At 41.8% G+C, this 26,406-nt stretch overlaps 1 protein-coding gene across 1 annotated transcript in view; it reads left to right on the top strand.

Annotated features, from left to right (window-relative positions):
- The window catches only part of LOC126213091 (secernin-2), a 94,691-nt gene that overhangs the window by 52,852 nt on the left and 15,433 nt on the right, over positions 1-26,406 (top strand). The window contains exons 5-6 of the mRNA XM_049940690.1: positions 11,039-11,337; positions 13,991-14,152. Coding sequence (XP_049796647.1) covers positions 11,039-11,337; positions 13,991-14,152 — 461 coding nt within the window. The remainder of the gene's footprint in view (positions 1-11,038; positions 11,338-13,990; positions 14,153-26,406) is intronic.

Raw genomic sequence — 26,406 nt, 5'->3', positions numbered from 1 at the left:
AAATACAGGCAGGTTTCATCTGCTGTATCATTTGTGATTTTGTTGGAACATTGACATCAGGTGCAGTCATTTTCAGTTGTCATCAACAGAAAGATATTCCCAGTGTCTGTCCATTTCACAGTCAACAAATGGTCTCCTCTACTATATGAAAGTTCATTTTTTGTTCCCAGCATGTATGCAGTTGGATTCCTTTTCTAAAGTGTGTGCCTGAAAAAAGTTGTTCAGTGGTTGGTCTCATGAAATGAAGGAAAAGAGTTACAAACAGAATAACTTCACTGGATTTGACAGTAATCATCATTAGCTACAACACATTTCTGACACTTGTTGTGAGGCTGTCTGAAACTGCCAGCAAAAATATCTCGTGGAATCACTTCAATTAATGTGGTCACCTATTGTTAGATATCTGCAGCATCTGTGAATGTTTTTTTGTGAACAACAAAATTCTTACACTGTCTTTGCTTATAAACTTCAACCCTTCTGCACTCTTTGCCAAAGACAGGTGCTGATCATCTGTTGCATTCATATCAGTACAAAATGGAGCAATGCCTTAACATGAGGTTTTGCTTCAGATTAGGAAAAACAGTTACAGATTTGTGGAATGTTAGTGCAAGTGTACATAGGTGAAGCAGTGAGTAAGAAGTGTGTTTCCGTGTGATTTAAATGCTTTAGAGATGGGAAGGGTAAGCCTCTTTCAGATCAACAAGGACAATCCCTGACAATATCAAATGAATGTGACAGATGCTTGCGGGTAATTGATGGCTGTCTTTGAGAATGAGAGCAGAAGAGTTGGAGAGAAGCAAAGAATGTGTAAGCTGTATTCTTCACGAACATTCGCAGACATTGCCAGTATCCAATTAGATGTGATTATGGTGCTTAGAGTGATTCCACGAGAAGCATTCACTGTCGGTTTTCGACAGCTTTACAACTGATGTCAGAAGTCTTTTGTAGCTATTGGTAGTACTTTGAACACTAGTATAGGTACTCTGTTTGTAACTGTTGTTTCCCTTATCTTCTGAGATTTTCCACTCAAGTTTGGAGGTGCAACTTGTCTTTTTAAGTACTGTTCTGTTAAGCAATCTTGAAAATAAATACAAAGAATGTAGCAGACAACACTGCATGTGACCTCGTGAGATGCACTGATTGATGGGGGAGGAGTGTGAAAACCACAAAGCGAGCAACATACAGCATTGTCTGAATTTCTCTCCCGCCAATCTACATCTGCAGTTATTGGGGTTACTTTCCATTCTGTTTATGTATGGAGCATGGGAAGAATAAAAGTTATAATGTCTCTCTGTGTGCTGTAATTATTTTAACCTTGTCCTCACGATCCCTTTGGGAACGATGTTTAGGAAGTTGTTGTTTATTCCTGGAGACATTGTGTAAACCGGTTCTTGAAACTTTGTTAGTAGACTGTCGGGATACTTAAGATCTTATCTTGAAGAGTGCCACTTCACTTCCTTCGGTATCTCTGTGACTCTCTCCCACAGACTAAACAAATCTGTGACCATTCGTGCTGCCCTTCTCTATATAGATTTAGTATCCTCTCTTAGTCGTATGTGGTATGGATCCTCTACACATAAGCAGTATTCTGAAATGGATCATATGACTGATTTGTAAGCAATTTCCTTAGTAGACTGAGAGCACCTCCCCAGTGTTTTAACAATAAACCAAAGTGTACCACTTGCTTTACCCACGGCTGAGCCTATGTAATCATTCCTTTTCATATCCTTACAAAATGTTACACCCAGGTATTTGTACGAGTTGACCAATTCCGACTGGCACCCATTGATATTATAGTCATGTGATACTATGCTTTTTTATTCTGTGAAGTGAACAGTTTTACATTTCTGAACATTTAAAGCAAGTTCCAGTCTCTGCAACGAGATTGCAGGTTCGAGTCCTGTCACGGTCGCCAGTTGTAGTGGTTAATAAAAAAGAAAAGGGGAAGAAAAGAAAAGGTTGAAAATGTGGGAAGAAATGGTGAATAAAAAGGGGTTTTAAAATCGTTAATGACCTTAAAAAAGGGAAAGGATGAAATGCAAATCGGACTTTGTATTACAGAAAAGTTATCAGACTTCGTGGTTCGGAAAGCTATTGTTTGGGCGGTCCTTGTGGCGTTTCTGAGCAAAAGTCAAACAAATTTCCACTACAAAAATTATTTGAAAAAGAACAGAGAATAACGAAATGTGATTAGCAGGGGGAAATGGCGTACCATGTTAACATGTCTGCTTTCGTGTGGCGTCCAGGTCTTCAAAAATCTCTTACTTCATTTCTGCGTGAAAAGTAGTAGCTGCTCCGAAATCTTGCAATCGTCCAGGAATCACTAATTAATACAAATCAAAATAGTCTTGATATTAAATGCAATGTATTTTTTGTTGCTGCTTCCATCCTCCGAATTTCATACAAATTTCCACAATACGTCTGCACATCAATAAGTTGTTTTTTGTCTTAATCAGACCAAGACTAGCTAATAAGTTTTTACGTCTGCATTAAGCTTCCACTCTCGAGAGACAAAAGACGGATAGCAAACAAAAAGTTACATTTTTAGTACTTTCCTTTTCTTATATATTTTCTCTGCCGTCGAGCGCTCGTACAGGTGCGACGGTTATCTGAGGGAACGAGTGTAGCGCGGCGAAATTCGAAGTCCCGCTACAAAGTGCACAGTTCTACATTTCTGAACATTTAAAGCAAGTTCCAGTCTCTGCAACTGTTTGAAATATTATCAAGATCTGACTGAATATTTATGCAGCTTCTTTCAGACAGTACTTCATTGTAGATAACTGCATCAACTGCATAAAAGTCTGAAGTTACTATTAATACTGTCCATAAGGTCAAAATATAAAATATATTCAGCAAGGGTCCCAACATCTGAAGTCACTTCTACATCTGAGAGTGACACTTCATCCAAGATAACATGCTGTGTCTTCCCTACCAAAAAGTCCTCAATCCAGGCACAAATATCACTCGATATCTCATACGGTTGAACTTTTGACAATAAGCACGGGTGTGATACTTAGATGCTTTTCAGAAATCGAGAAATACCGTGTCTACCAGACTACCTCGATACAAAGCTTTCAGCACATCGTGTGAGAAAATTGTGATTTGGATTTCACGTGATTCATTGTCTTCGAAATCTGTGCCGGTTGACATTGAGGAGGTCATTCTGTTTGAGATGCTTCATTGTGTTTGAGCTCAGAATATGTTATAAGATTCTACAACAAATTGATATCAAGGATATTGGACAGCAGTTCTGTGGATCACTTCTGTTGTTGTTGTTGTGGTCTTCAGTCCTGAGACTGGTTTGATGCAGCTCTCCATGCTACTCTATCCTGTGCAAGCTTCTTCATCTCCCAGTACCTACTGCAACCTACATCCTTCTGAATCTGCTTAGTGTATGCATCTCTTGGTCTCCCCCTACGATTTTTACCCTCCACGCTGCCCTCCAATACTAAATTGGTGATCCCTTGATGCCTCAGAACATGTCCTACCAACCGATCCCTTCTTCTGGTCAAGTTGTGCCACAAACTCCTCTTCTCCCCAATCCTGTTCAGTACCTCCTCATTAGTTATGTGATCTACCCATCTAATCTTCAGCATTCTTCTGTAGCACCACATTTCGAAAGCTTCTATTCTCTTCTTGTCCAAACTATTTATCGTCCATGTTTCACTTCCATACATGGCTACACTCCATACAAATACTTTCAGAAAAGACTTCCTGACACTTAAATCTATACTCGATGTTAACAAATTTCTCTTCTTCAGAAACGCTTTCCTTGCCATTGCCAGTCTACATTTTATATCCTCTCTACTTCGACCATCATCAGTTATTTTGCTCCCCAAATAGCAAAACTCCTTTACTACTTTAAGTGTCTCATTTCCTAATCTAATACCCTCAACATCACCCGACTTAATTCGACTACATTCCATTATCCTCGTTTTGCTTTTGTTGATGTTCATCTTATATCCTCCCTTCAAGACACCATCCATTCCATTCAACTGCTCTTCCAAGTCCTTTGCTGTCTCTGACAGAATTACAATGTCATCGGCGAACCTCAAAGTTTTTATTTCTTCTCCATGGATTTTAATACCTACTCCGAATTTTTCTTTTGTTTCCTTTACTGCTTGCTCAATATACAGATTGAATAACATCGGGGAGAGGCTACAACCCTGTCTTACTCCCTTCCCAACCACTGCTTCCCTTTCATGTCCCTCGACTCTTATAACTGCCATCTGGTTTCTGTACAAATTGTAAATAGCCTTTCGCTCCCTGTATTTTACCCCTGCCACCTTTAGAATTTGAAAGAGAGTATTCCAGTCAACATTGTCAAAAGCTTTCTCTAAGTCTACAAATGCTAGAAACGTAGGTTTGCCTTTCCTTAATCTTTCTTCTAAGATAAGTCGTAAGGTCAGTATTGCCTCACGTGTCCCAGTATTTCTACGGAATCCAAACTGATCTTCCCCGAGGTCGGCTTCTACTAGTTTTTCCATTCGTCTGTAAAGAATTCGTGTTAGTATTTTGCAGCTGTGGCTTATTAAACTGATTGTTCGGTAATTTTCACATCTGTCAACACCTGCTTTCTTTGGGATTGGAATTATTATATTCTTCTTGAAGTCTGAGGGTATTTCGCCTGTTTCATACATCTTGCTCACCAGATGGTAGAGTTTTGTCAGGACTGGCTCTCCCAAGGCCGTCAGTAGTTCCAATGGAATGTTGTCTACTCCGGGGGCCTTGTTTCGACTCAGGTCTTTCAGTGCTCTGTCAAACTCTTCACGCAGTATCGTATCTCCCATTTCATCTTCATCTACATCCTCTTCCATTTCCATAATATTGTCCTCAAGTACATCGCCCTTGTATAGACCCTCTATATACTCCTTCCACCTTTCTGCTTTCCCTTCTTTGCTTAGAACTGGGTTTCCATCTGAGCTCTTGATGTTCATACAAGTGGTTCTCTTATCTCCAAAGGTCTCTTTAATTTTCCTGTAGGCAGTATCTATCTTACCCCTAGTAAGATAAGCCTCTACATCCTTACATTTGTCCTCTAGCCATCCCTGCTTAGCCATTTTGCACTTCCTGTCGATCTCATTTTTGAGACGTTTGTATTCCTTTTTGCCTGCTTCATTTACTGCATTTTTATATTTTCTCCTTTCATCAATTAAATTCAATATTTCTTCTGTTACCCAAGGATTTCTACTAGCCCTCGTCTTTTTACCTACTTGATACTCTGCTGCCTTCACTACTTCATCCCTCAAAGCTACCCATTCTTCTTCTACTGTATTTCTTTCCCCCATTCCTGTCAGTTGTTCCCTTATGCTCTCCCTGAAACTCTGTACAACCTCTGGTTCTTTCAGTTTATCCAGGTCCCATCTCCTTAAATTCCCACCTTTTTGCAGTTTCTTCAGTTTTAATCTACAGGTCATAACCAATAGATTGTGGTCAGAGTCCACATCTGCCCCTGGAAATGTCTTACAATTTAAAACCTGGTTCCTAAATCTCTGTCTTACCATTATATAATCAATCTGATACCTTTTAGTATCTCCAGGGTTCTTCCATGTATACAACCTTCTGTCATGATTCTTAAACCAAGTGTTAGCTATGATTAAATTGTGCTCTGTGCAAAATTCTAACAGTCGGCTTCCTCTTTCATTTCTTAGCCCCAATCCATATTCACCTACTACGTTTCCTTCTCTCCCTTTTCCTACACTCGAATTCCAGTCACCCATGACTATTAAATTTTCGTCTCCCTTCACAATCTGAATAATTTCTTTTATTTCATCATACATTTCTTCAATTTCTTCGTCATCTGCAGAGCTAGTTGGCATATAAACTTGTACTACTGTAGTAGGTGTGGGCTTTGTATCTATCTTGGCCACAATAATGCGTTCACTAAGCTGTTTGTAGTAGCTTACCCGCGTTCCTATTTTCCTATTCATTATTAAACCTACTCCTGCATTACCCCTATTTGACTTTGTGTTTATAACCCTGTAGTCATCTGACCAGAAGTCTTGTTCCTCCTGCCACCGAACTTCACTAATTCCCACTATATCTAACTTTAACCTATCCATTTCCCTTTTCAAATTTTCTAACCTACCTGCCCGATTAAGGGACCTGACATTCCACGCTCCGATCCGTAGAACGCCAGTTTTCTTTCTCCTGATAACGACATCCTCTTGAGTAGTCCCCGCCCGGAGATCCGAATGGGGGACTATTTTACCTCCGGAATATTTTACCCAAGAGGACGCCATCATCATTTAATCATACAGTAAGGCTGCATGCCCTCGGGAAAAATTACGGCCGTAGTTTCCCCTTGCTTTCAGCCGTTCGCAGTACCAGCACAGCAAGGCCGTTTTGGTTATTGTTACAAGGCCAGATCAGTCAATCATCCAGACTGTTGCCCTTGCAACTACTGAAAAGGCTGCTGCCCCTCTTCAGGAACCACACGTTTGTCTGGCCTCTCAACAGATACCCCTCCGTTGTGGTTGTACCTACGGTACGGCTATCTGTATCGATGAGGCACGCAAGCCTCCCCACCAACGGCAAGGTCCATGGTTCATGGGGGGGGGGGGGGGGGGATCACTTCTAATGTTCTTATTGTAGATGGGTGTGACCTGTGCTTGTTTCCAAGAACTGGGCACGGCTTTTTGTTCAAGGAATCTATGATAGGTTACAGTTAAAAGATGGGCTAGCTCAGCCAGAAATTCAGTATATGATTTGCCAGGGTTTCCATTGGGGCGTGGAGCTTTGTTCAGTTTCAGCTACTGCAGCTGTTTCTCAACACTGCTGACACTAATACTTATTTCACTCATCTTTCCAGTGGTACAAGGATTAAATTGGGGCAATTCTCCTGGATTTTCCTTCGTAAAGGAACATTTGAAAATAGAGCTAAGCATTTGAGCTTTTGCTTTGCAACCTGTAATTTCAGTTCCTGTCTCACTCGCTAGTCTCGACTGTCTCGCTAGTCTCGACTGTACACTAATGTTGGTGTCTGCAGCTAGTGGTCTAGTGGCTAGCATTTTTACCTCTCGATCACGGGGTCCTGGGTTCGATTCCTGGCTGGGTTGGGGATTTTCTGTGCCTTAGGACTATGTGTTTGTGTTGTCGTCGTCGTCGTTCCTGACAGTGGCTCGATTGGACTGTGAAACAAATTGGATGTCGTAAAAATTGGGACTTTGTACAGGTTGTGATGACTGCACAGTTGAGTGTCCCATAAACCAATTGTCATCACCACCACCAACTTTCGTGTTACGTACAGCCTTTACATATGACCAGAATTTCTTTGGGTTTGTGAAATGTCATTTGACAATATTCTGCTGCTGTAGTCATTAAAGGCATCATGCATTGCTCTCTTGACAGCCAAATGCATTTCATTCAGCATCTCTCTATCTGTAGCTCTACACTTTTATACCTATTATCCAGTAACCTCTGTTTCTTTTGAAGTTTCTTTACATTGACTGTATGTCGTGGAAGTTCGTTCCCATTGTGAAGTGTTCTGTTGGATACAACATATCTGTCCAGTGCGTGGTCAATTGTTCTTTTAAACTTGAGCCACAGTTCCTCTACATGCTCCTGCATCTGCCCTGTGCTGAATGTTCGAAGTTCCTTACTGAAATTGGACAACACTGACTTTTTGTCTTGTTTCCTGAACATGTGTATATCATTCTGCTTGGTTTTAGTTGTCCTTTTTACTTCGGTAATCAACGTTGCCACAGCCATGTCACTGTTTCGATGTGGACATCCTCGAAGAGGTTAGCCCTATTTGTTGCCATGAGAGCCAATATAATTAGATTGTGGGTGGGATTCCAAACTATCTGTTCTAGGCCGTTTTCAGAGAAAGCATTTAGTAATGTTCCATAGGATGTCTTACACAATAAGAGTTTTACAGGATGTGTTACCACCAGTACAAGTGACTCGTGCTGCCATCTGGTGTTTAATTGTGATAGTGCAAGCATGTTAGTAGCTTTATACAGGTGATGGATGTAAGACAAATCTTTGAGTACATTTACGAAGACTGAGAAATGCCTGACATAGATCCTTTGTCACTCATCCTTTGGAAGTGTAATCCACACAACGTAAGTGCTACGTCATTCATCTCCAGAGTGTTAATATTGTTCAAATCGTGTTACACTCAGCCAGGTTACTGTAGGTGTACATCACAACGATTCATACTTCTTTAACAATGTATAAATAGTTTGAGGTGTAAAGGTAACAACTCACCTGAATGCCGAGGTGCCGTTTCATCGAAACACACACGAGGACGTAAGAATATTGCTAGCTTCAGAAAGCTAGCTACATTGTCAGCCCCATTTATGTGCCGTTGATGTGGCACACCCATCATCTTTTCATTGAGTTGTTACCTTTATTCCTTAAATTATTTACAATCTGTTAAGGACTTCCCATTACAAAATTAGTATTCCATCAAGTTGTAGAGGCTAGTTTAACTAGAGTATTTATTAATGTGTAGAGTAGGATTAACTATGACTTGAGTCACACTTCCTGTAAGAGATTATAAAGTGACGCTTCATTTGTCAGGTCATTATCTTAAAATGATGGTAATCAAAGTGTGAGTCACTGGACCCAGATGAAAGCCCACGTTCTTCTTGTGTTTCTTCACCGATTGAGCCTTCTGTAAGTGCTTTTGCTATTTGACAGTTGATAAGGTCTACCAGAATTTGTTTAGAAACCACAGGAATGTCTAGCGTATTCACAGATACGTGAGTATTTTAGGAGTAGCTGATAAATTCTCATTCCTTTTCAGGTCCTCCCCATGATCTCTCATTACTTTTAATTAATGAAATGACATTTTATCTGAGACTATATTTTGTATTTTCCACTACTGGCCAGTGTCGGGTATTACGCCATTTTCAAGTGACAGTTGACGTGCATGAGGACACGCCCCTGAGTTGTCGGGCCACCAGCATATTGTGGGGGGGAAATGTAAAATGTGGCACAGTAATTCCAGTCGACGGCAGAAATGTTGACATTTGAGAAATTTTGTACAACTGTGATTCGTGTCCAAATAAACACAATTTTTAATTATTTTCACGACAGTTGTCAGACCACTTTTAACGACCTCATTTGTTACTCACAATTGGATGGCCGTTAATTGTAATAAATGTTCATGGAGTAAAAAATATTGGCTGGGTCTAGTGGTAGTTTTAAAGAAAAAATAATCATTTTTTCCTGTCTGTAGGATCTGCTTCAATCCGTTGCTTGAATTCCTCCTGTCTGGAACCCAGATTCTCTTGTATGTCACGAAGCCTAATAGGTTGACATGTTTCTTAAATAACATAGGCAACAAACTGATTCGTATGTAATTTTCATATTTAATAGTTCTAGATGCCTTGCTGCCATCGATTATACAGTTTTCACTCAGTGAAATACTTTCCATATCTATGTAACTCGAATTTACAATTTCTCCAATAACTGAGTACAATAGAATGACTTTACATCCCTCCTTCCTTCACTTCCCGCCAGGAAACACAACACAACTTACACACAGTTAACATCATTCCAAAGTACCATCAGCAAAGGTATAGTCATACTAAGATTTAAACATAGAACATTAAACTGTAAATAATTCACAGAAAATGAAATTCAATTACAAGCACAATTCAACGGTTATGATAATATATGTTCTCATAAACAAAATTTTATCTTTTTGTAGTACAGTTGTTGTTGTTGTTGTGGTGGTGGTCTTCAGTCCTGAGCCTGGTTTGATACAGCTCTCCATGCTACTCTATCCTGTGCAAGCTTCTTCATCTCCCAGTACCTTCTGCAACCTACATCCTTCTGAATCTGCTTAGTGTATTCATCTCTTGGTCTCCCTCTACAATTTTTACCCTCCACGCTGCCCTCCAATGCTAAATTTGTAATCCCTTGATGCCTCAGAACATGTCCTGCCAACCGATCCCTTCTGCTAGTCAAGTTGTGCCACAAATTTCTCTTATCCCCAATTCTATTCAGTGCCTCCTCATTAGTTATGTGATCTACCCATCTGATTTTCAGCATTCTTCTGTAGCACCACATTTCAAAAGCTTCTATTCTCTTCTTGTCCACACTAGTTACCGTCCATGTTTCACTTCCATACATGGCTACACTCCATACAAATACTTTCAGAAACGACTTCCTGACACTTAAATCTATACTCGATGTTAACAAATTTCTCTTCTTCAGAAACATTTTCCTTGCCATTGCCAGTCTACATTTGATATCCTCTCTACTTCGACCATTATCAGTTATTTTGCTCCCCGAATAGCAAAACTCCTTTACTACTTTAAGTGTCTCACTTCCTAATCTAATTCCCTCAGCATCACCCGACTTAATTTGACTACATTCCATTAGCCTTGTTTTGCTTTTGTTGATGTTCATCTTATACCCTACTTTCAAGACACTGTCCATTCTGTTCAACTGCTCTTCCAAGTCGTTTGCTGTCAGACAGAATTACGATGTCATCGGTGAACCTCAATGTTTTTATTTCTTCTCCACAGATTTTAATACCTACTCCGAATTTTTCTTTAGTTTCCTTTACTGCTTTCTCAATATACAGATTGAATAACATCGGGGAGAGGCTACAAGCCTGTCTCACTCCCTTCCCAACCACTGCTTCCCTTTCATGCCCCTCGACTCTTATAACTGCCATCTGGTTTCTGTACAAATTGTAAATAACCTTTCGCTCCCTGTATTTTACCCCTGCCACCTTTAGAATTTGGAAGAGAGTATTCCAGTCAACATTGTCAAAAGCTTTCTTTAAGTCTACAAATGCTAGAAACGTAGGTTTGCCTTTCCTTAATCTTTCTTCTAAGGTAAGTCGTAAAATGTGTTTTTTTTTTTTTTTAGTGTAATTTTTTTAGATTAATTAATTTTATAGGTGTCTGAGAAAATTTTATAATTGTGCTAGCACGACATATACTTCTATACAGTCGGAGTTAAAAACATTTCAAATAAGATTAAAAAAACGATAAGATCACAAATTTGAGAACGTATGTGGTCCAAACGGCATATTCTGCTTTACACACTGCAGCTCGGGTTCTGTTTCTCACAGCCGGCTTCCGCAACATCTCGAATGCCCTGTCACTGTCGGACGACTACGACCGCTGCTCGGAGGGCCTGGCGGACGTTGCGACCTCACTGGGACGGTGGGAGGGCAGCGGCCGGCCGCCGTTCGCAGAAGCCTTCGGGTCGAAACCCGGCGACGAGCGCTACCAGAGAGGGAAGGAGCAGCTGGAGCGCCTCTCCGAGGGCGGCAAGTTCGGCATAAAGAGCATGTTCGAGGTGCTGCGCGATGTGGACGGAGGCATATGTCGCCCCGTCACGTGTGCATTTCCAACTCAAGGCAGCCAGGTAATAGCGCTAATAGTGCACTTGTGTGTTTGTGTGTGTGTGTGTGTGTGTGTGTGTGTGTACACCACATACACTGTACTGATCTGGTTTGAGACCCATTTTCTACTTTCCTGTAGCATACAAGTTCCTTGTCTCGAAACTCAAAACTTTTTGAGTATTGAATGGTGTTAAACAATGACAGACACAACAGCACTGTTCTTACTTATTCACATTTATTAAACTTGAATTGACCTTTTTCGTATTCTGTTGTTTATGTAGCACAAAAACTGGGGTAGTCCGAACATTCAGGGATAGTTTCAATCGCAATATTTATCATAAACCACCTCTTTCCACAACTCGGAGTTCATAAAAGTCATTTGAGCACAGCTCACTACATAATTCACCATAAACATTCAGCATAGCACAGATCATAAAACATATTTATGAAATGTGGTTCAGTAAACACAGTTCTTGCTTGCAACAACCAAAGATGTTTCTACATTATTTCACACAGACATATGGTTCTTGAGAAAAATTGTACATAAGCATTTATTGTTAGCCAATATGATGATAGACAGACTTTTATGCCTTTCATTGCACAACTTGTGCAAATGAGCACAAACTTGCATCAAAAATTTCAGGGGACTCCAGAATGAAATTTTCTCGTTGCAGCGGAGTGTGAAGACGTATGTAACTTCGTGCCAGATTAAAAGTGTGTGCCAGATCGAGAGTCGAACTCGAGCCCTTTGCCTTTCACGGGCAAGTGCTTTAACTGAATCACCCGAGCACAACTCGCAACCCGTCCTCGCAGCTCGAAATCCGCCGGTACCTCGTCTTCTACCTTCCGAACGACACAGAAGATTTTCTGAGAAACTTGACAAGACTAGCTTCCTGGAAGAAGGGATATTATGGAGACGTGGCTTGGCCACGGCCTGGGAGATGTTCCCAGAATGAAACTTCCACTTTGCAGCAGTATGCACACTCGTGTGAAACTTCGTGGCAGATTGAAACTGTCTCTAGGGCCGAGACTTGAACTTGGGACCTTCGCCTCTGAAAGGCGAATTGGAGTTTGTGCGGCACACAGTTTTATTCTGCTGGGAAGTTTCAAGTTAGGAGTGCTTTCTAAACACCCAGTTTATTATGCGATTGCAGATACTGACCCAAAGATGTTAGCATTTTCATACTTGAGTGTGACCTGAACTACATCACATCAGCAGTGGGATTACCGAGAGTGGAGTTATTACATAGGTCTTAGTCAGGCATTGTTAAATAGCTGACTGTCGACTGAAGATCGTCGGTTGGGGTGTGGTATTTAAAGATTGCTGTTTTAATACTTTGTATTTGTGAAACTACATATTTGTGTATAAACCGGTGTGTTTGGAATTTACTAGAGTGGATGTCCAGGCAATAATTTTGTTTACATAATAAGTAGTTAGTAAATTGCAGAAGGTTACAGAACCATTTTGTGTGTTCACACTGAGAGTTACCTATTTTCAAGTAGCTGCTCGAAACTTCAACCAATTGTGCCCAATCCCTCTGAACCCCCAGATATGAGTCAGTCCAGATGGCAAGCCCACAGTCAGTAGTATAAGGGGCGCATAGCGTGTCAGCGACTGCTGGTCGTGGTGCCCTGTCTGTAACTTGAGCGCACGATCCTGCTGTACTTGAAATTATGATAATTTATAGAATTTCCTGATTAATCTTCTGGTTAATGAAGAATATCACCAGGTCTATAAAATTAGGTCAACAGATGTGTGATGGTAAACTTGGCAATTCAACAGATGTAATAGCTCAGAAAGCAACCGTAATTTTGGGTATGTTCAGATTTCAGTATTAATTATCTTTTAAGTTAGTTTCTAGAAATTAAAATGTGTTACTGTAAAGTCTGGAGTCATAGCTTTCTAATTGTATGTGCCAGTATTTCCAAAATCACTGATTACCTCAGTCCAAATTTACTGCTGTATATTGTTATGGTAATTTGTTATTCACAACTTCTAATTATTATGGTTTCTGGTAAAAATAAACATAGCATTGTAATTAGGATACTGGAAATAATCTTTGGAGTAATGAATTTGCGTGGGTATGGTCTGAATTACATTTTGGCAGATTTGGGCACTCGATGCACATATGACATAGATAACTAGATTCAAACTCAAAAATGAGGAAAAAAAATATAGTTATTAATTGGTGTGTAACAGTAGCAAGTGGAAGATTTCCAGCTTCCTCTGTTTGACACGTTCCTGCAGAACATGATCAGTCTCATTATTTTTATCACTTACCGCATCATGGTTAATTGGTAGTGCAACATGTGTCTAGTCTGTTATCTGTAATAATTGTTCTGCCAAAAAATGACTTCGAGGTGGGCTAACTCGGCTGACAAACTTCAATATATGAGGTGATGTTGGTCCCTATGAACCAGGGTACAAAATTTCTCTTCATTTTGAATTGGATGGCGACAACTATCAGTGTAGAGGTACAGATCGTGTGCTGGGGGAACCTCAAGTTTGCATTTGCATTGTTTGGAAAAATACAGCAAACTTTGAACACGATTGTTAAATAGTCTCTTTATTATTGTCTTATTTCAGATACAAATTATTCGGCAGCTTTTTGCACACGACACGGCAGAACGCCTAATTCGGGACCCCGAAGTACACGACGCCCTACGCTGTTGCAGGTTTCTGTGTTGAGTCCGCCCGGCAGCGGGAAGCCGCACTGCCACTGGTTCACCGCAACTCCAGATCCGCGCCACTCCGTGTTCAAGCCGTTCATCTTTACACCGGCCGTGCGGATATCGCGCCTGACCGTCAGTCCTACATTTGACCCGGACCCGGCAAAGGTAAATATCTCTCTCAAAAGCTCGACAATCTCGAAGGCCTCTGAGTAATAATTCATTCTGTGTGGGCAACTTATCATGACTCAGTTTCCTACTTATGTTCACTTGTGTAAGTATGATTGTACGGGGCATCTGGTGAGATTTGAGACTAGGTCGAGACTGGCATTCTCATTCGTTACAAGGAAATATCCTTGAAGGGATTCTTTTCATTTCTTTCTTTATTGAGAGAGCAGTTTTATGGATATCTGCAGCTCTTATCTTCACATTGAATGTTTCTTGCAAAGCTTTCTTTAGTGCAGCCCTGGATGTAATGCTTAGACCAGGGGTAACCAACCTGGGCTGCATAGCAAGATGGTGTGTATTTTTGGGCAGCACATAACTTACTTAGCACTATCAGTAGCTGTGAAGAATAGAAAAGAAAGGTGTGGACCAATAAGAGAATAGCATTGTGTGGAGGCAGTTTCACGTTGAGAATATTTTCCTGATAATAACTCTACATAATCGAAATTTTACAGATTTTTTTTTCTTTCTTTTGTTTACCAATCTTGTGACAGATGTTCACTTCTTGGGCCACACTGATACTTACTTTGAGCTGTACGCCGTGGGTTGGACACCGCTGGCTTAGACAAACCTTCAGATAACTTATTTTTGAAAACAAGCATTTGCAGTTGGTTCCATCATATCAAATAGGTTTCCTCAAATGATGAAATCCAGCCAATCCTCAATATTATGAACTAAATTTACATTGATCTTGTAAATGCAGCATTGGATCTATGATATTGTATCTGAATCTCCCCCCACACCCAAAGTGTTTGAGACAGGCCTTCAAAATTTTTTTAACAAAAAATATTTTGCAAAAAGTATTCATTTTGTAGTGCACATGTTTCTGGAGAATTTAATTTATAAAACAAATACATGCGAGGAAATGTAAGACAACTTATTTAGTCTTAAGTGTGCCAAAGTTCAGTGCCACACCTCCTCAAACAGCATTCATCTATGGCAGGTCACTGTATTTTGATCTGTGGATTTCAAAAGTGTACATTTTGTAATGGAATCCATTAAACCCATATTCAGAACAGTCGAAATTAAAATGTCCTATGGTGCCTCTCCTGCTCCCAGTTGGCTAGTTTGACATGCTACCTCCTCCAACCCCCCCCCCCCCCCCTCCATCCTTAAAAACCCCTCACAATTAATACTGGGTGGAATTATCTGTATTACCTGTGACTAGGAGAATAAATCTTTGGAACATTTCCACTCTTTATTGCCTATTACCTAAAAACTTTCTCTTTTATGTGACATAAAATTAAATACAGGAAATATACAACCAGTAAAGACAAGAAGAGACAAGCAAGACAGTAATAATTTCTTTGATCCTTAGGTCTCAGCATTTTTTCTCTCTAATCTTGCTGCAGTTTTACATGGCATGCTTTCCTTTTTGTGAAAGAATCTATTACTTCATCAAAGTTCGTCAAACGTTTTGCCACATGAAAAATCAAATGTCATTGTTTACTACTGACAAAGCTGTTAATACGAATAGTACCAAAGACTTGTGTGGTGTCTTGATTTGATTACATCTATTTTGTTGCTGTCTTCTAATTATAGGAAATACACCTGTCTAATATTGTAGCAGTTACAACAAGCGCCAAATAAGCTAGACTGTTTTGGCTCAAATTGTCATTTTTTTCTACCTCATTTACATAAATAACATGACAGAATATAATTTACAAAATCAACATCAAGTGCCTGTTAGAATTACTGTGAGCAAAATGTTTTATGTTAGGAAATAGTTCCACATTCCATTCATACGCTCCAGTTTCTCAAGCATGAGATCAGGAAGTAGTAGTATGAAATTTTTATATAAATTTGGAATCCTCATATTCTACCATAGAATTTCTTCTCCTTCCTCATTCTGACCATCAATCTTGTCAGCACTAATTCTGTAACTATTCGTCACATTGTCAAAACTTATTCACCGGTTAACTTTGCTAACCCTGCCAGAACCACAGGTTCAGTAATCCTGCTTTTATTCTCCAGTTAGGCATTAATACGTGTTTGTGCTACATGTTTTCCATGCTATTCTAAGAATAGAACTTAAAATGGCTGCTAGTTGGGAACTGTACAGCTGGTCCTTAATAGTGTAGCGATCTGCCAAAAATTTCGTGTACACCGAGAAGGCAATACATAATCTTTCTTACCTGTTATCCCTGTTAGTCGTTTATTTCCACTCGGGTAGTCTGAATCTATGGATTTCACTAATAATTATAACAATGCTGATCATTCACATGCCCAATCTACCTCATAAACAAACAGCGATTGGAATTAAGCCAATCGGGTTTATTTGGCTCAGCTTATATAGCCCCGTCCCCTTTTGTCTGCAGGAAAGTTTTATTATTTCTAGATGCAATGGGGATTCCCCAGCAGAGACATTGCATACACAATGCACACATTCAAAAATCAACTTGTTCAAAAATGTTCAAAAACCAACTGGGATGTGCTTCAGAATCATATGAATAATTGAAAGACCTGTGTGCACTGGATGCTAGGCACTTGTGAAACAAGGTTTTTTTTCTCCAAGAGTTTGAATTTGGTGCCCCCTGAAATTAACACCTGGGGCAGATAACCCGGTTTGCCCCCTTAGATCCGGGCCTTTGTGAATGTGTTGAGAATTGGTTTGCTTCTATCATCTGTTTCTACGTCAGAGTCTGTCTCTCTTAGTGTTCTTCTCAGTAAACTCGGTCTTTCAGCATTCGGATTGAACCCTGTTCAGCAGCAGCAGCATCACATTCCTGTTCACATTCTACAGTGTGTCCCATTTATATTGACCACCATAAATAACTGTTTGTCCAGATGTAAATTACAAAATGTTTCAAGCAAATGTTCTTTAGCCATCAGGGGGACGTCAATCGACACGATTGCCTTCATTGTAGCTCTGTTTTTTACAAAGATGTGAACAGCGGTATGACTTTTTAAAATGGCACCCTATATTTTTTATTCAGTAATTCATTTCCTCTCCTACAGACCTATTCAAAAATGTATCACAGTGTACCAATCACTTAAACACAACATTATTAATTACATAACACAACATCGATGTTGACGTTCCCAGCACACAGTGCAGGTACTCGGGGTAATGGAACACATCCACGGGCTGATGGTGACAGAGGACAAACGTAAATGTAAGTGGAATGGACACCTGTCATTCCGTCAACCGTCGTCAGTTGAAGAGCTGCGCGAGTAGAATGTACACCAACAAAGAGAAGGTAGAAATGCTATTCGTCGATGGGGAATGTAAGTTAGCAGTACAGTAATTGCAATACTATTTTCTTACGCACAGGTACATTTAGTACAGTAGTTTAGTCCTTTTAAATACTGTTGTGTAGAGTAGGCATACAGTAAAGGCTGTCCTTCCTACAAACTGCATCGACAAAATGTTTCTGTTGTCGTTGTTGTTGTTGTTGTTGAAGATATGTGAAATGCTACACAGGCTGTGGAATTGTACAGAGAGTGATATGTTGATACGAATCCACCTTCCCGACGGATGTTTTCTTACCTCGTTGCAGCGCTTCAGGAAACGGGAAGTTTCAACCCGTGACAATGCAGTTGTAGCGCTCGCACAGACGAAGCTGCCGAAGTTACTGTTCTCGCTTCTGTTGCTATGAATCCACATGTGAGCACATAACAGTTTGAACACGAGATTGGCATTCCTAAAACCAGTGTACAACATACTCTTTAAAGTCACTGGTGCCATTCTTACCGTGAAAACCTACATCAAGAATTGCTTGGTAATGATTTCCAGAATCGTGTACGGTTCTGTCAGTGGGCACATCAACAAATCTTTGCCAACCCGAACTTCTTCTCCAATGTTCTATTTACTGATGAATGTTCCTTCTCAAACAAAGGACAGGTAAATATAAAGAACACGCATTATCGGTCCAGCGACAACCCGTGATGGCTTAGACAGGTGGAACATCAGTGTCAATGGAGAGGTAACATCTGGTGTGGGATACTTGGTACTACAGTTATTGGCCCTTATTTCACCAATGGTAGTCTAAACGTGGATAAGAAAATAGTATAACCAATTACTGTACTGCTAACTCACATTCCCCATAAACGGGTAGCATTTCTACCTTCTCTTCGTCGGTGTACATTCTACTTGCGCAGCTCTTCAACTGACGACGGTTGACGGAATGACAGGTGTCCATTCTACTTACATTTACGTTTGTCCTCTGTCACCATCAGCCCCTGGATGTGTTCCATTACCCCGAGTACCTGCAGTGTGTGCTGGGAATGTCAACGTCAGTGTTGTGTTATGTAATTAATAATGTTGTGTTTAAGTGAATGGTACACTGTGATACATTTTTGAATAGGTCTTTAGGAGAGGAAATGAATTACTGAATAAAAAATACAGGGTGCCATTTAAAAAAGTCATACCTCTGTTCATATCTTTGTAAAAAAAACAAAGCTACAACGAAGGCAATTATGCTGATTGATATCCCCCTGATGGCTAAAGAACATTTGCTTGAAACATTTTGTAATTTGCTTCTGGTCAATCAGTTATTTAGGGTGGTCAAGACAAATGGGACACCCTGTATGTTGTCATTAATTTCTTATTGCAGTTTGTCAGTGATACATATGTTGGGAGTCTGACCTGTGCCAAATATGAGCATTATTTGTGTTTGTTGTCCTGCTTTCCCATGTGGTGAAATCTATACCATATTTTGTTATAAATATAGCACTGCACCTCTAACGTATTTACTGTGTTTCATGTCATCCATCATTGTCTGTGATTAGTCCCGTCCAACAATACCTCTGTTCCTTAGAAATTGTCAATCAGTGTATACAGGGTGATTCAGAAAGAAAGAACAGATTTCAATTGTTCATTGCAGACAAATGATGAAACAAAATATGGTAAAATTGCACAAGTCTGCCATTTTAAATACCTCGGTGAAACTATACAGTCCTCAGGATTAAACCGAATTGCCAATGAACAAAGAATCACCAAGCTCCAGAATGCCTACAAGCTAACATGGACGCATTACAACAAGAAGTGCATTTCGACAGACACAAAATTAAGGCACTACACAACAGTGATTCTTCCAGAAGCAATCTATGCAGCTGAAACAATGGTGATTGATGGTAATTCTAAAATTAAGGAAATAGAAAAGCAGGAAAGAAAAATTCTCAGGAAGATCTACGTTCCAATCAACAAAAATGGCATTTGGATGAAGAGACCACAAAACGAGCTCTATAGAGAGATCAACATAGTAACAGATGAAATCAGAAAGCGCCGAGCCAATTTTATACACACATCTACAGGATGGAAGACTCCAGAACAGCAAAGAAATTGTTCAAAATATATATATATATATATATATATATATATATATATATATATATATATATATATATACACACACAAAGATGATGTGACTTACTTACCGAACGAAAGCGCTGGCAGGTCGATAGACACACACACACAAAATTCAAGCTTTCGCAACAAACTGTTGCCTCATCAGGAAAGAGGGAAGGAGAGCGAAAGACGAAAGGATGTGGGTTTTAAGGGAGAGGGTAAGGAGTCATTCCAATCCCGGGAGCGGAAAGACTTACCTTAGGGGGAAAAAAGGACGGGTATACACACACACACACACACACACACACACACACACACACACACACATATCCATCCACACATATACAGACACAAGTTGTCTGCTTGTGTCTGTATATGTGTGGATGGATATGTGTGTGTGTGCGCGAGCGTATACCCGTCCTTTTTTCCCCCTAAGGTAAGTCTTTCCGCTCCCGGGATTGGAATGACTCCTTACACTCTCCCTTAAAACCCACATCCTTTCGTCTTTCCCTCTCCTCCCCTCTTTCCTGATGAGGCAACTGTTTGTTGCGAAAGCTTGAATTTTGTGTGTGTGTTTGTTTGTGTTTGTTTGTGTGTGTATCGACCTGCCAGCGCTTTCGTTCAGTAAGTCACATCATCTTTGTTCGGCAACTTGAAATTAGCGGAGATTGAGGCCTGGTGGGTAATGGGAAGAGAGGATATAGTGAAGAGCAAGTTCCCATCTCCGGAGTTCGGATAGGTTGGTGTTGGTGGGAAGTATCCAGATAACCCGGACGGTGTAGCACTGTGCCAAGATGTGCTGGCCGTGCACCAAGAGATCTTTAGCCACAGGGTGATCCTCATTACCAACAAACACTGTCTGCCTGTGTCCATTCATGCGAATGGACAGTTTGTTGCTGGTCATTCCCACATAGAATGCATCACAGTGTAGGCAGGTCAGTTGGTAAATCATGTGGGTGCTTTCACATGTGTCTCCTCCTTTGATCGTGTACACCTTCCGGGTTACAGGACTGGAGTAGGTGGTGGTGGGAGGGTGCATGGGACAGGTTTTACACTGGGGGCGGTTACAAGGATAGGAGCCAGAGGGTAGGGAAGGTGGTTTGGGGATTTCATAGGGATGAACTAACAGGTTACGAAGGTTAGGTGGACGGCGGAAAGACACTCTTGGTGGAGTGGGGAGGATTTCATGAAGGATGGATCTCATTTCAGGGCAGGATTTGAGGAAGTCGTATCCCTGCTGGAGAGCCACATTCAGAGTCTGATCCAGTCCCAGAAAGTATCCTGTCACAAGTGGGGCACTTTTGGGGTTCTTCTGTGGGGGATTCTGGGTTCGAGGGGATGAGGAAGTGGCTCTGGTTATTTGCTTCTGTACCAGGTCGGGGGGGGTAGTTGCGAGATGCGAAAGCTGTTGTCAGGTTGTTGGTGTAATGGTTCAGGGATTCTGGACTGGAACAGATTCGTTTGCCACGAAGACCTAGGCCGTAGGGAAGGGACCGTTTGATGTGGAATGGGTGGCAGCTGTCATAATGGAGGTACTGTTGCTTGTTGGTGGGTTTGATGTGGACGGACGTGTGAAGCTGGCCATTGGCCAGATGGTCAACGTCAAGGAAAGTGGCATGGGATTTGGAGTAGGACCAGGTGAATCTGATGGAACCAACGGAGTTGAGGTTGGAGAGGAAATTCTGAACTTCTTCACTGTGAGTCCAGATCATGAAGATGTCATCAATAAATCTGTACCAAACTTTGGGTTGGCAGGCCTGGGTAACCAAGAAGGCTTCCTCTAAGCGACCCATGAATAGGTTGGCGTACGAGGGGGCCATCCTGGTACCCATGGCTGTTCCCTTTAATTGTTGGTATGTCTGGCCTTCAAAAGTGAAGAAGTTGTGGGTCAGGATGAAGCTGGCTAAGGTGATGAGGAAAGAGGTTTTAGGTAGGGTGGCAGGTGATCGGCATGAAAGGAAGTGCTCCATCGCAGCGAGGCCCTGGACGTGCGGAATATTTGTGTATAAGGAAGTGGCATCAATGGTTACAAGGACGGTTTCCGGGGGTAACAGATTGGGTAAGGATTTCAGGCGTTCAAGAAAGTGCTTGGTGTCTTTGATGAAGGATGGGAGACTGCATGTAATGGGTTGAAGGTGTTGATCTACGTAGGCAGAGATACGTTCTGTGGGGGCTTGGTAACCAGCTACAATGGGGCGGCCGGGATGATTGGGTTTGTGGATTTTAGGAAGAAGGTAGAAGGTAGGTGTGCGGGGTGTCTGTGGGGTCAGGAGGTTGATGGAGTCAGGTGAAAGGTTTTGCAGGGGGCCTAAGGTTCTGAGGATTCTTTGAAGCTCCGCCTGGACATCGGGAATGGGGTTACCTTGGCAAACTTTGTATGTGGTGTTGTCTGAAAGCTGACGCAGTCCCTCAGCCACATACTCCCGACGATCAAGTACCACGGTCGTGGAACCCTTGTCCGCCGGAAGAATGACGATGGATCGGTCAGCCTTCAGATCACGGATAGCCTGGGCTTCAGCAGTGGTGATGTTGGGAGTAGGATCAAGGTTTTTTAAGAAGGATTGAGATGCAAGGCTGGAAGTCAGAAATTCCTGAAAGGTTTGGAGAGGGTGATTTTGAGGAAGAGGAGGTGGGTCCCGCTGCGACGGAGGACAGAACTGTTCCAGGCAGGGTTCAATTTGGATAGTGTCTTGGGGAGTTGGATCATTAGGAGTAGGATTAGGAGCATTTTTCTTCGTGGCAAAGTGATATTTCCAGCAGAGAGTACGAGTGTAGGACAGTAAATCTTTGACGAGGGCTATTTGGTTGAATCTGGGAGTGGGGCTGAAGGTGAGGCCTTTGGATGGGACAGAGGTTTCGGATTGGGAGAGAGGTTTGGAGGAAAGGTTAACTACTGAATTGGGGTGTTGTGGTTCCAGGTTGTGTTGAAAGGAATTTTGAGGTTTTGGAGGGAGTGGAGCTGGAAGTGGGAGATTGAGTAGATGGGAGGGGAGAGACTGGGTTTGTGTGCAATGAGAGGAGGTTGAGGTTTGCTGGAAAGGTTGTGAAGGGTGTGTGAGTTGCCTTTCCGGAGGTGGGAAACCAGGAGATTGGATAGTTTTTTGAGGTGGAAGGTGGCATGCTGTTCTAATTTACGGTTGGCCTGTAGGAGGATGCTCTGAACAGCCGGTGTGGATGTGGGAGAGGAAAGATTAAGGACTTTTATTAAGGATAGGAGTTGACGGGTGTGTTCATTGGCCGAGTTGATGTGTAGGTGAAAGATTAGGTGGGTGAGGGCAATGGATTGTTCAGTTTGGAACTGGTATAGGGACTGATGGAAGGAAGGGTTGCAGCCAGAGATGGGAACTTTAAGTGTGAGGCCTTTGGGGGTAATGCCAAATGTCAGACAAGCCTGAGAAAATAGAATATGGGAGCGTAATCTGGCTAGGGAGAAGGCATGTTTGCGGAGGGAATGTAAATAAAACTCAGTGGGGTCTTTGTGGGGGTGCTGTGAGGGTGACATGGTATTAGAAGGTGGAAAGTGTAACATCAGGTGAAATGAAAATGAAAATAAAAATATATGGAGAGAGATAAAGGTGGACTGGAAAGTAACTGGAGATCTGGTGTGAAAAAAGGTGAGAAGGTGTTGGTTACAGCTGGGCTATGTTGGACTTGGGTTGGTAGATAACGATGTGCACAAAGGTTAGGTGGTTGTGTTGCAGACAAAACATGTTAAAGGACGGAGAAATTCGGGAAAATTTCGAAAAAACTGCGTGTAATATATTAGAAGGAGTGGTTTTGTGGTTGCAGATTATGAAAATGAGGCTAACAATTGTCTGACGAAGAAATAATGACGTTAAAACCTGTGGGAAGCGGATAAAAATTATCAGTGATGTGGGAAAAACGGAAATGGAAATAAAGCAAAAGTTATTAGAACTAGCCGAAATGGTTGTTTAAAAGGTGAAAGGAACTGTTTGTGAACAAGAAATGGTGGATTTTATAGTGGCGGTAGTGTTGAAAGCGGTAAAAAAATTTTTTTGGTTATGGTTTGGAAGTGGGTTACGTATTATTAAGTATATATAGGTGTGATAAAATTGTATAGCAGATTACGGTAAAAAGGAGAAGGTGAATACAAAGTGAAACTCCTGGCAAAAACAGAAAGAGAAAATAAGACGACAGAAAAGATTTCGAAATGCAACAGTGACAATAACGAACGTAATTGTTGGGTTCAAATTACTGTTATCAATATAATAGAGGGAAACATTCCACGTGGAAAAAATATATCTAAAAACAAAGATGATGTGACTTACCGAACGAAAGCGCTGGCAGGTCGATACACACAAACAAACACAAACACACACACAAAATTCAAGCTTTCGCAACAAACTGTTGCCTCATCAGGAAAGAGGGAAGGAGAGGGAAAGACAAAAGGATGTGGGTTTTAAAGGAGAGTGTAAGGAGTCATTCCAATCCCGGGAGCGGAAAGACTTACCTTAGGGGGAACGCCTGAAATCCTTACCCAATCTGTTACCCCCGGAAACCATCCTTGTAACCATTGATGCCACTTCCTTACACACAAATATTCTGCACGTCCAGGGCCTCGCTGCGATGGAGCACTTCCTTTCACGCCGATCACCTGCCACCCTTCCTAAAACAACTTTCCTCATTACCTTAGCTAGCTTCATTCTGACCCACAACTTCTTCACTTTTGAAGGCCGGACATACCAACAATTAAAGGGAACAGCCATGGGTACCAGGATGGCCCCCTCGTACGCCAACCTATTCATGGGTCGCTTAGAGGAAGCCTTCTTGGTTACCCAGGCCTGCCAACCCAAAGTTTGGTACAGATTTATTGATGACATCTTCATGATCTGGACTCACAGTGAAGAACAACTCCAGAATTTCCTCTCCAACCTCAACTCCTTTGATTCCATCAGATTCACCTGGTCCTACTCCAAATCCCATGCCACTTTCCTTGACGTTGAACTGCACCTGTCCAATGGCCAGCTTCACACGTCCGTCCATATCAAACCCACCAACAAGCAACAGTACCTCCATTATGACAGCTGCCACCCATTCCACATCAAACGGTCCCTTCCCTACAGCCTAGGTCTTCGTGGCAAACGAATCTGCTCCAGTCCAGAATCCCTGAACCATTACACCAACAACCTGAAAACAGCTTTCGCATCCCGCAACTACCCTCCCGACCTGGTACAGAAGCAAATAACCAGAGCCACTTCCTCATCGCTTCAAACCCAGAACCTCCAACAGAAGAACCCCAAAAGTGCGCCACTTGTGACAGGATACTTTCCGGGACTGGATGAGACTCTGAATGTGGCTCTCCAGCAGGGATACGACTTCCTCAAATCCTGCCCTGAAATGAGATCCATCCTTCATGTAATCCTCCCCACTCCACCAAGAGTGTCTTTCCGCCATCCACCTAACCTTCGTAACCTCTCAGTCCGTCCCTATGAAATCCCCAAACCACCTTCCCTACCCTTTGGCTCCTACCCTTGCAACTGCCCCCGGTGTAAAACCTGTCCCATGCACCCTCCCACCACCACCTACTCCAGTCCTGCAACCCGGAAGGTGTACACAATCAAAGGCAGAGCCAGGTGTGAAAGCACCCACGTGATTTACTAACTGACCTGCCTACACTGTGAAGCTTTCTATGTGGGAATGACCAGCAACAAACTGTCCATTCGCATGAATGGACACAGGCAGACAGTGTTGGTTGGTAATGAGGATCACCCTGTGGCTAAACATGCTTCGGTGCATGGCCAGCACATCTTGGCACAGTGTTATACTGTCTGGGTTATCTGGATACTTCCCACTAACACCAACCTGTCAGAACTCCAGAGATGGGAACTTGCCCTTCAGTATATCCTCTCTTCTCGTTATCCGCCTGGCCTCAATCTCCGCTAATTTCAATTTGCCGCCGCTCATACCTCACCTGTCTTTCAACAACATCTTTGCCTCTGTACTTCCACCTCGACTGACATCTCTGCCCAAACTCTTTGCCTTTACAAATGTCTGCTTGTGTCTGTGTATGTGCGGATGTGTGTGTGTGTGTGTGTGTGTGTGTGTGTGTGTGTGTACACCTGTCCTTTTTTCCCCCTAAGGTAAGTCCTTCTGCTCCCGGGATTGGAATGACTCCTTACCCTCTCCCTTAAAACCCACATCCTTTCGTTTTTCCCTCTCCTTTCCTCTTTCCTGATGAAGCAACCGATTGTTGCGAAAGCTTGAATTTTTTGTGTGTGTTTGTGTTTGTTTGTGTGTCTATCAACCATACCCAAATTATTACATTGTGGCAATGTGCCTTGCCCAATAGATGAAATGTTGATTTGTCCAAAAAGATGAGTCATTTGAAAAAGTGTCCTGTCATATCTGGAGAAATGAAATGTAAAATTTGTGTTTTCTGAGACGGTCGCCCAGACGCAATTGCTACAGTAACTGCAAATTGTAAGGCTTCGTAGGCAAACATCATTTCAGAAAATGCCGTACCATTGTTTGAGGGAGTTAAAGCTCCTGGTGGGCCCATCTTGAGGAATTCGGAAGACTCTTTGTGAACTCGCGTTGGGTACACCCGACATTTTCATCAGACCCGCATGGCTGACCAGTGCTCTTCCCTTTGCATATGCAACAGACTTCCAAGAATCTTGTATGCTAGTTATAAATCTGCTTGTGGAGAGGTGGCTACTTGCTGAATTTATGGCAGAATGCACATCTCACTTGAACAGTGGATTGACCTCGCAGAAATTCCTACACACAAAATGATTGCTCTTGTGGTGTAGACGCCAGGTTGCCACAAACAAGCTGCAGTGCCGCCGTGTAAAAGGTCTGGACCCTCCTCCATCCAGTGACATGTGTAGTGTGTGACTATCTTTTATAGCTTGTGTGTAATAAACAACTGAAATCTGTCCTTTAT

Source organism: Schistocerca nitens, chromosome 11, assembly GCF_023898315.1.
Source record: "Schistocerca nitens isolate TAMUIC-IGC-003100 chromosome 11, iqSchNite1.1, whole genome shotgun sequence".
Taxonomy (NCBI): domain Eukaryota; kingdom Metazoa; phylum Arthropoda; class Insecta; order Orthoptera; family Acrididae; genus Schistocerca; species Schistocerca nitens.
The sequence above is the reverse complement of the archived record's forward strand: the minus strand, read 5'-3'. Positions and strand labels throughout refer to the sequence as shown.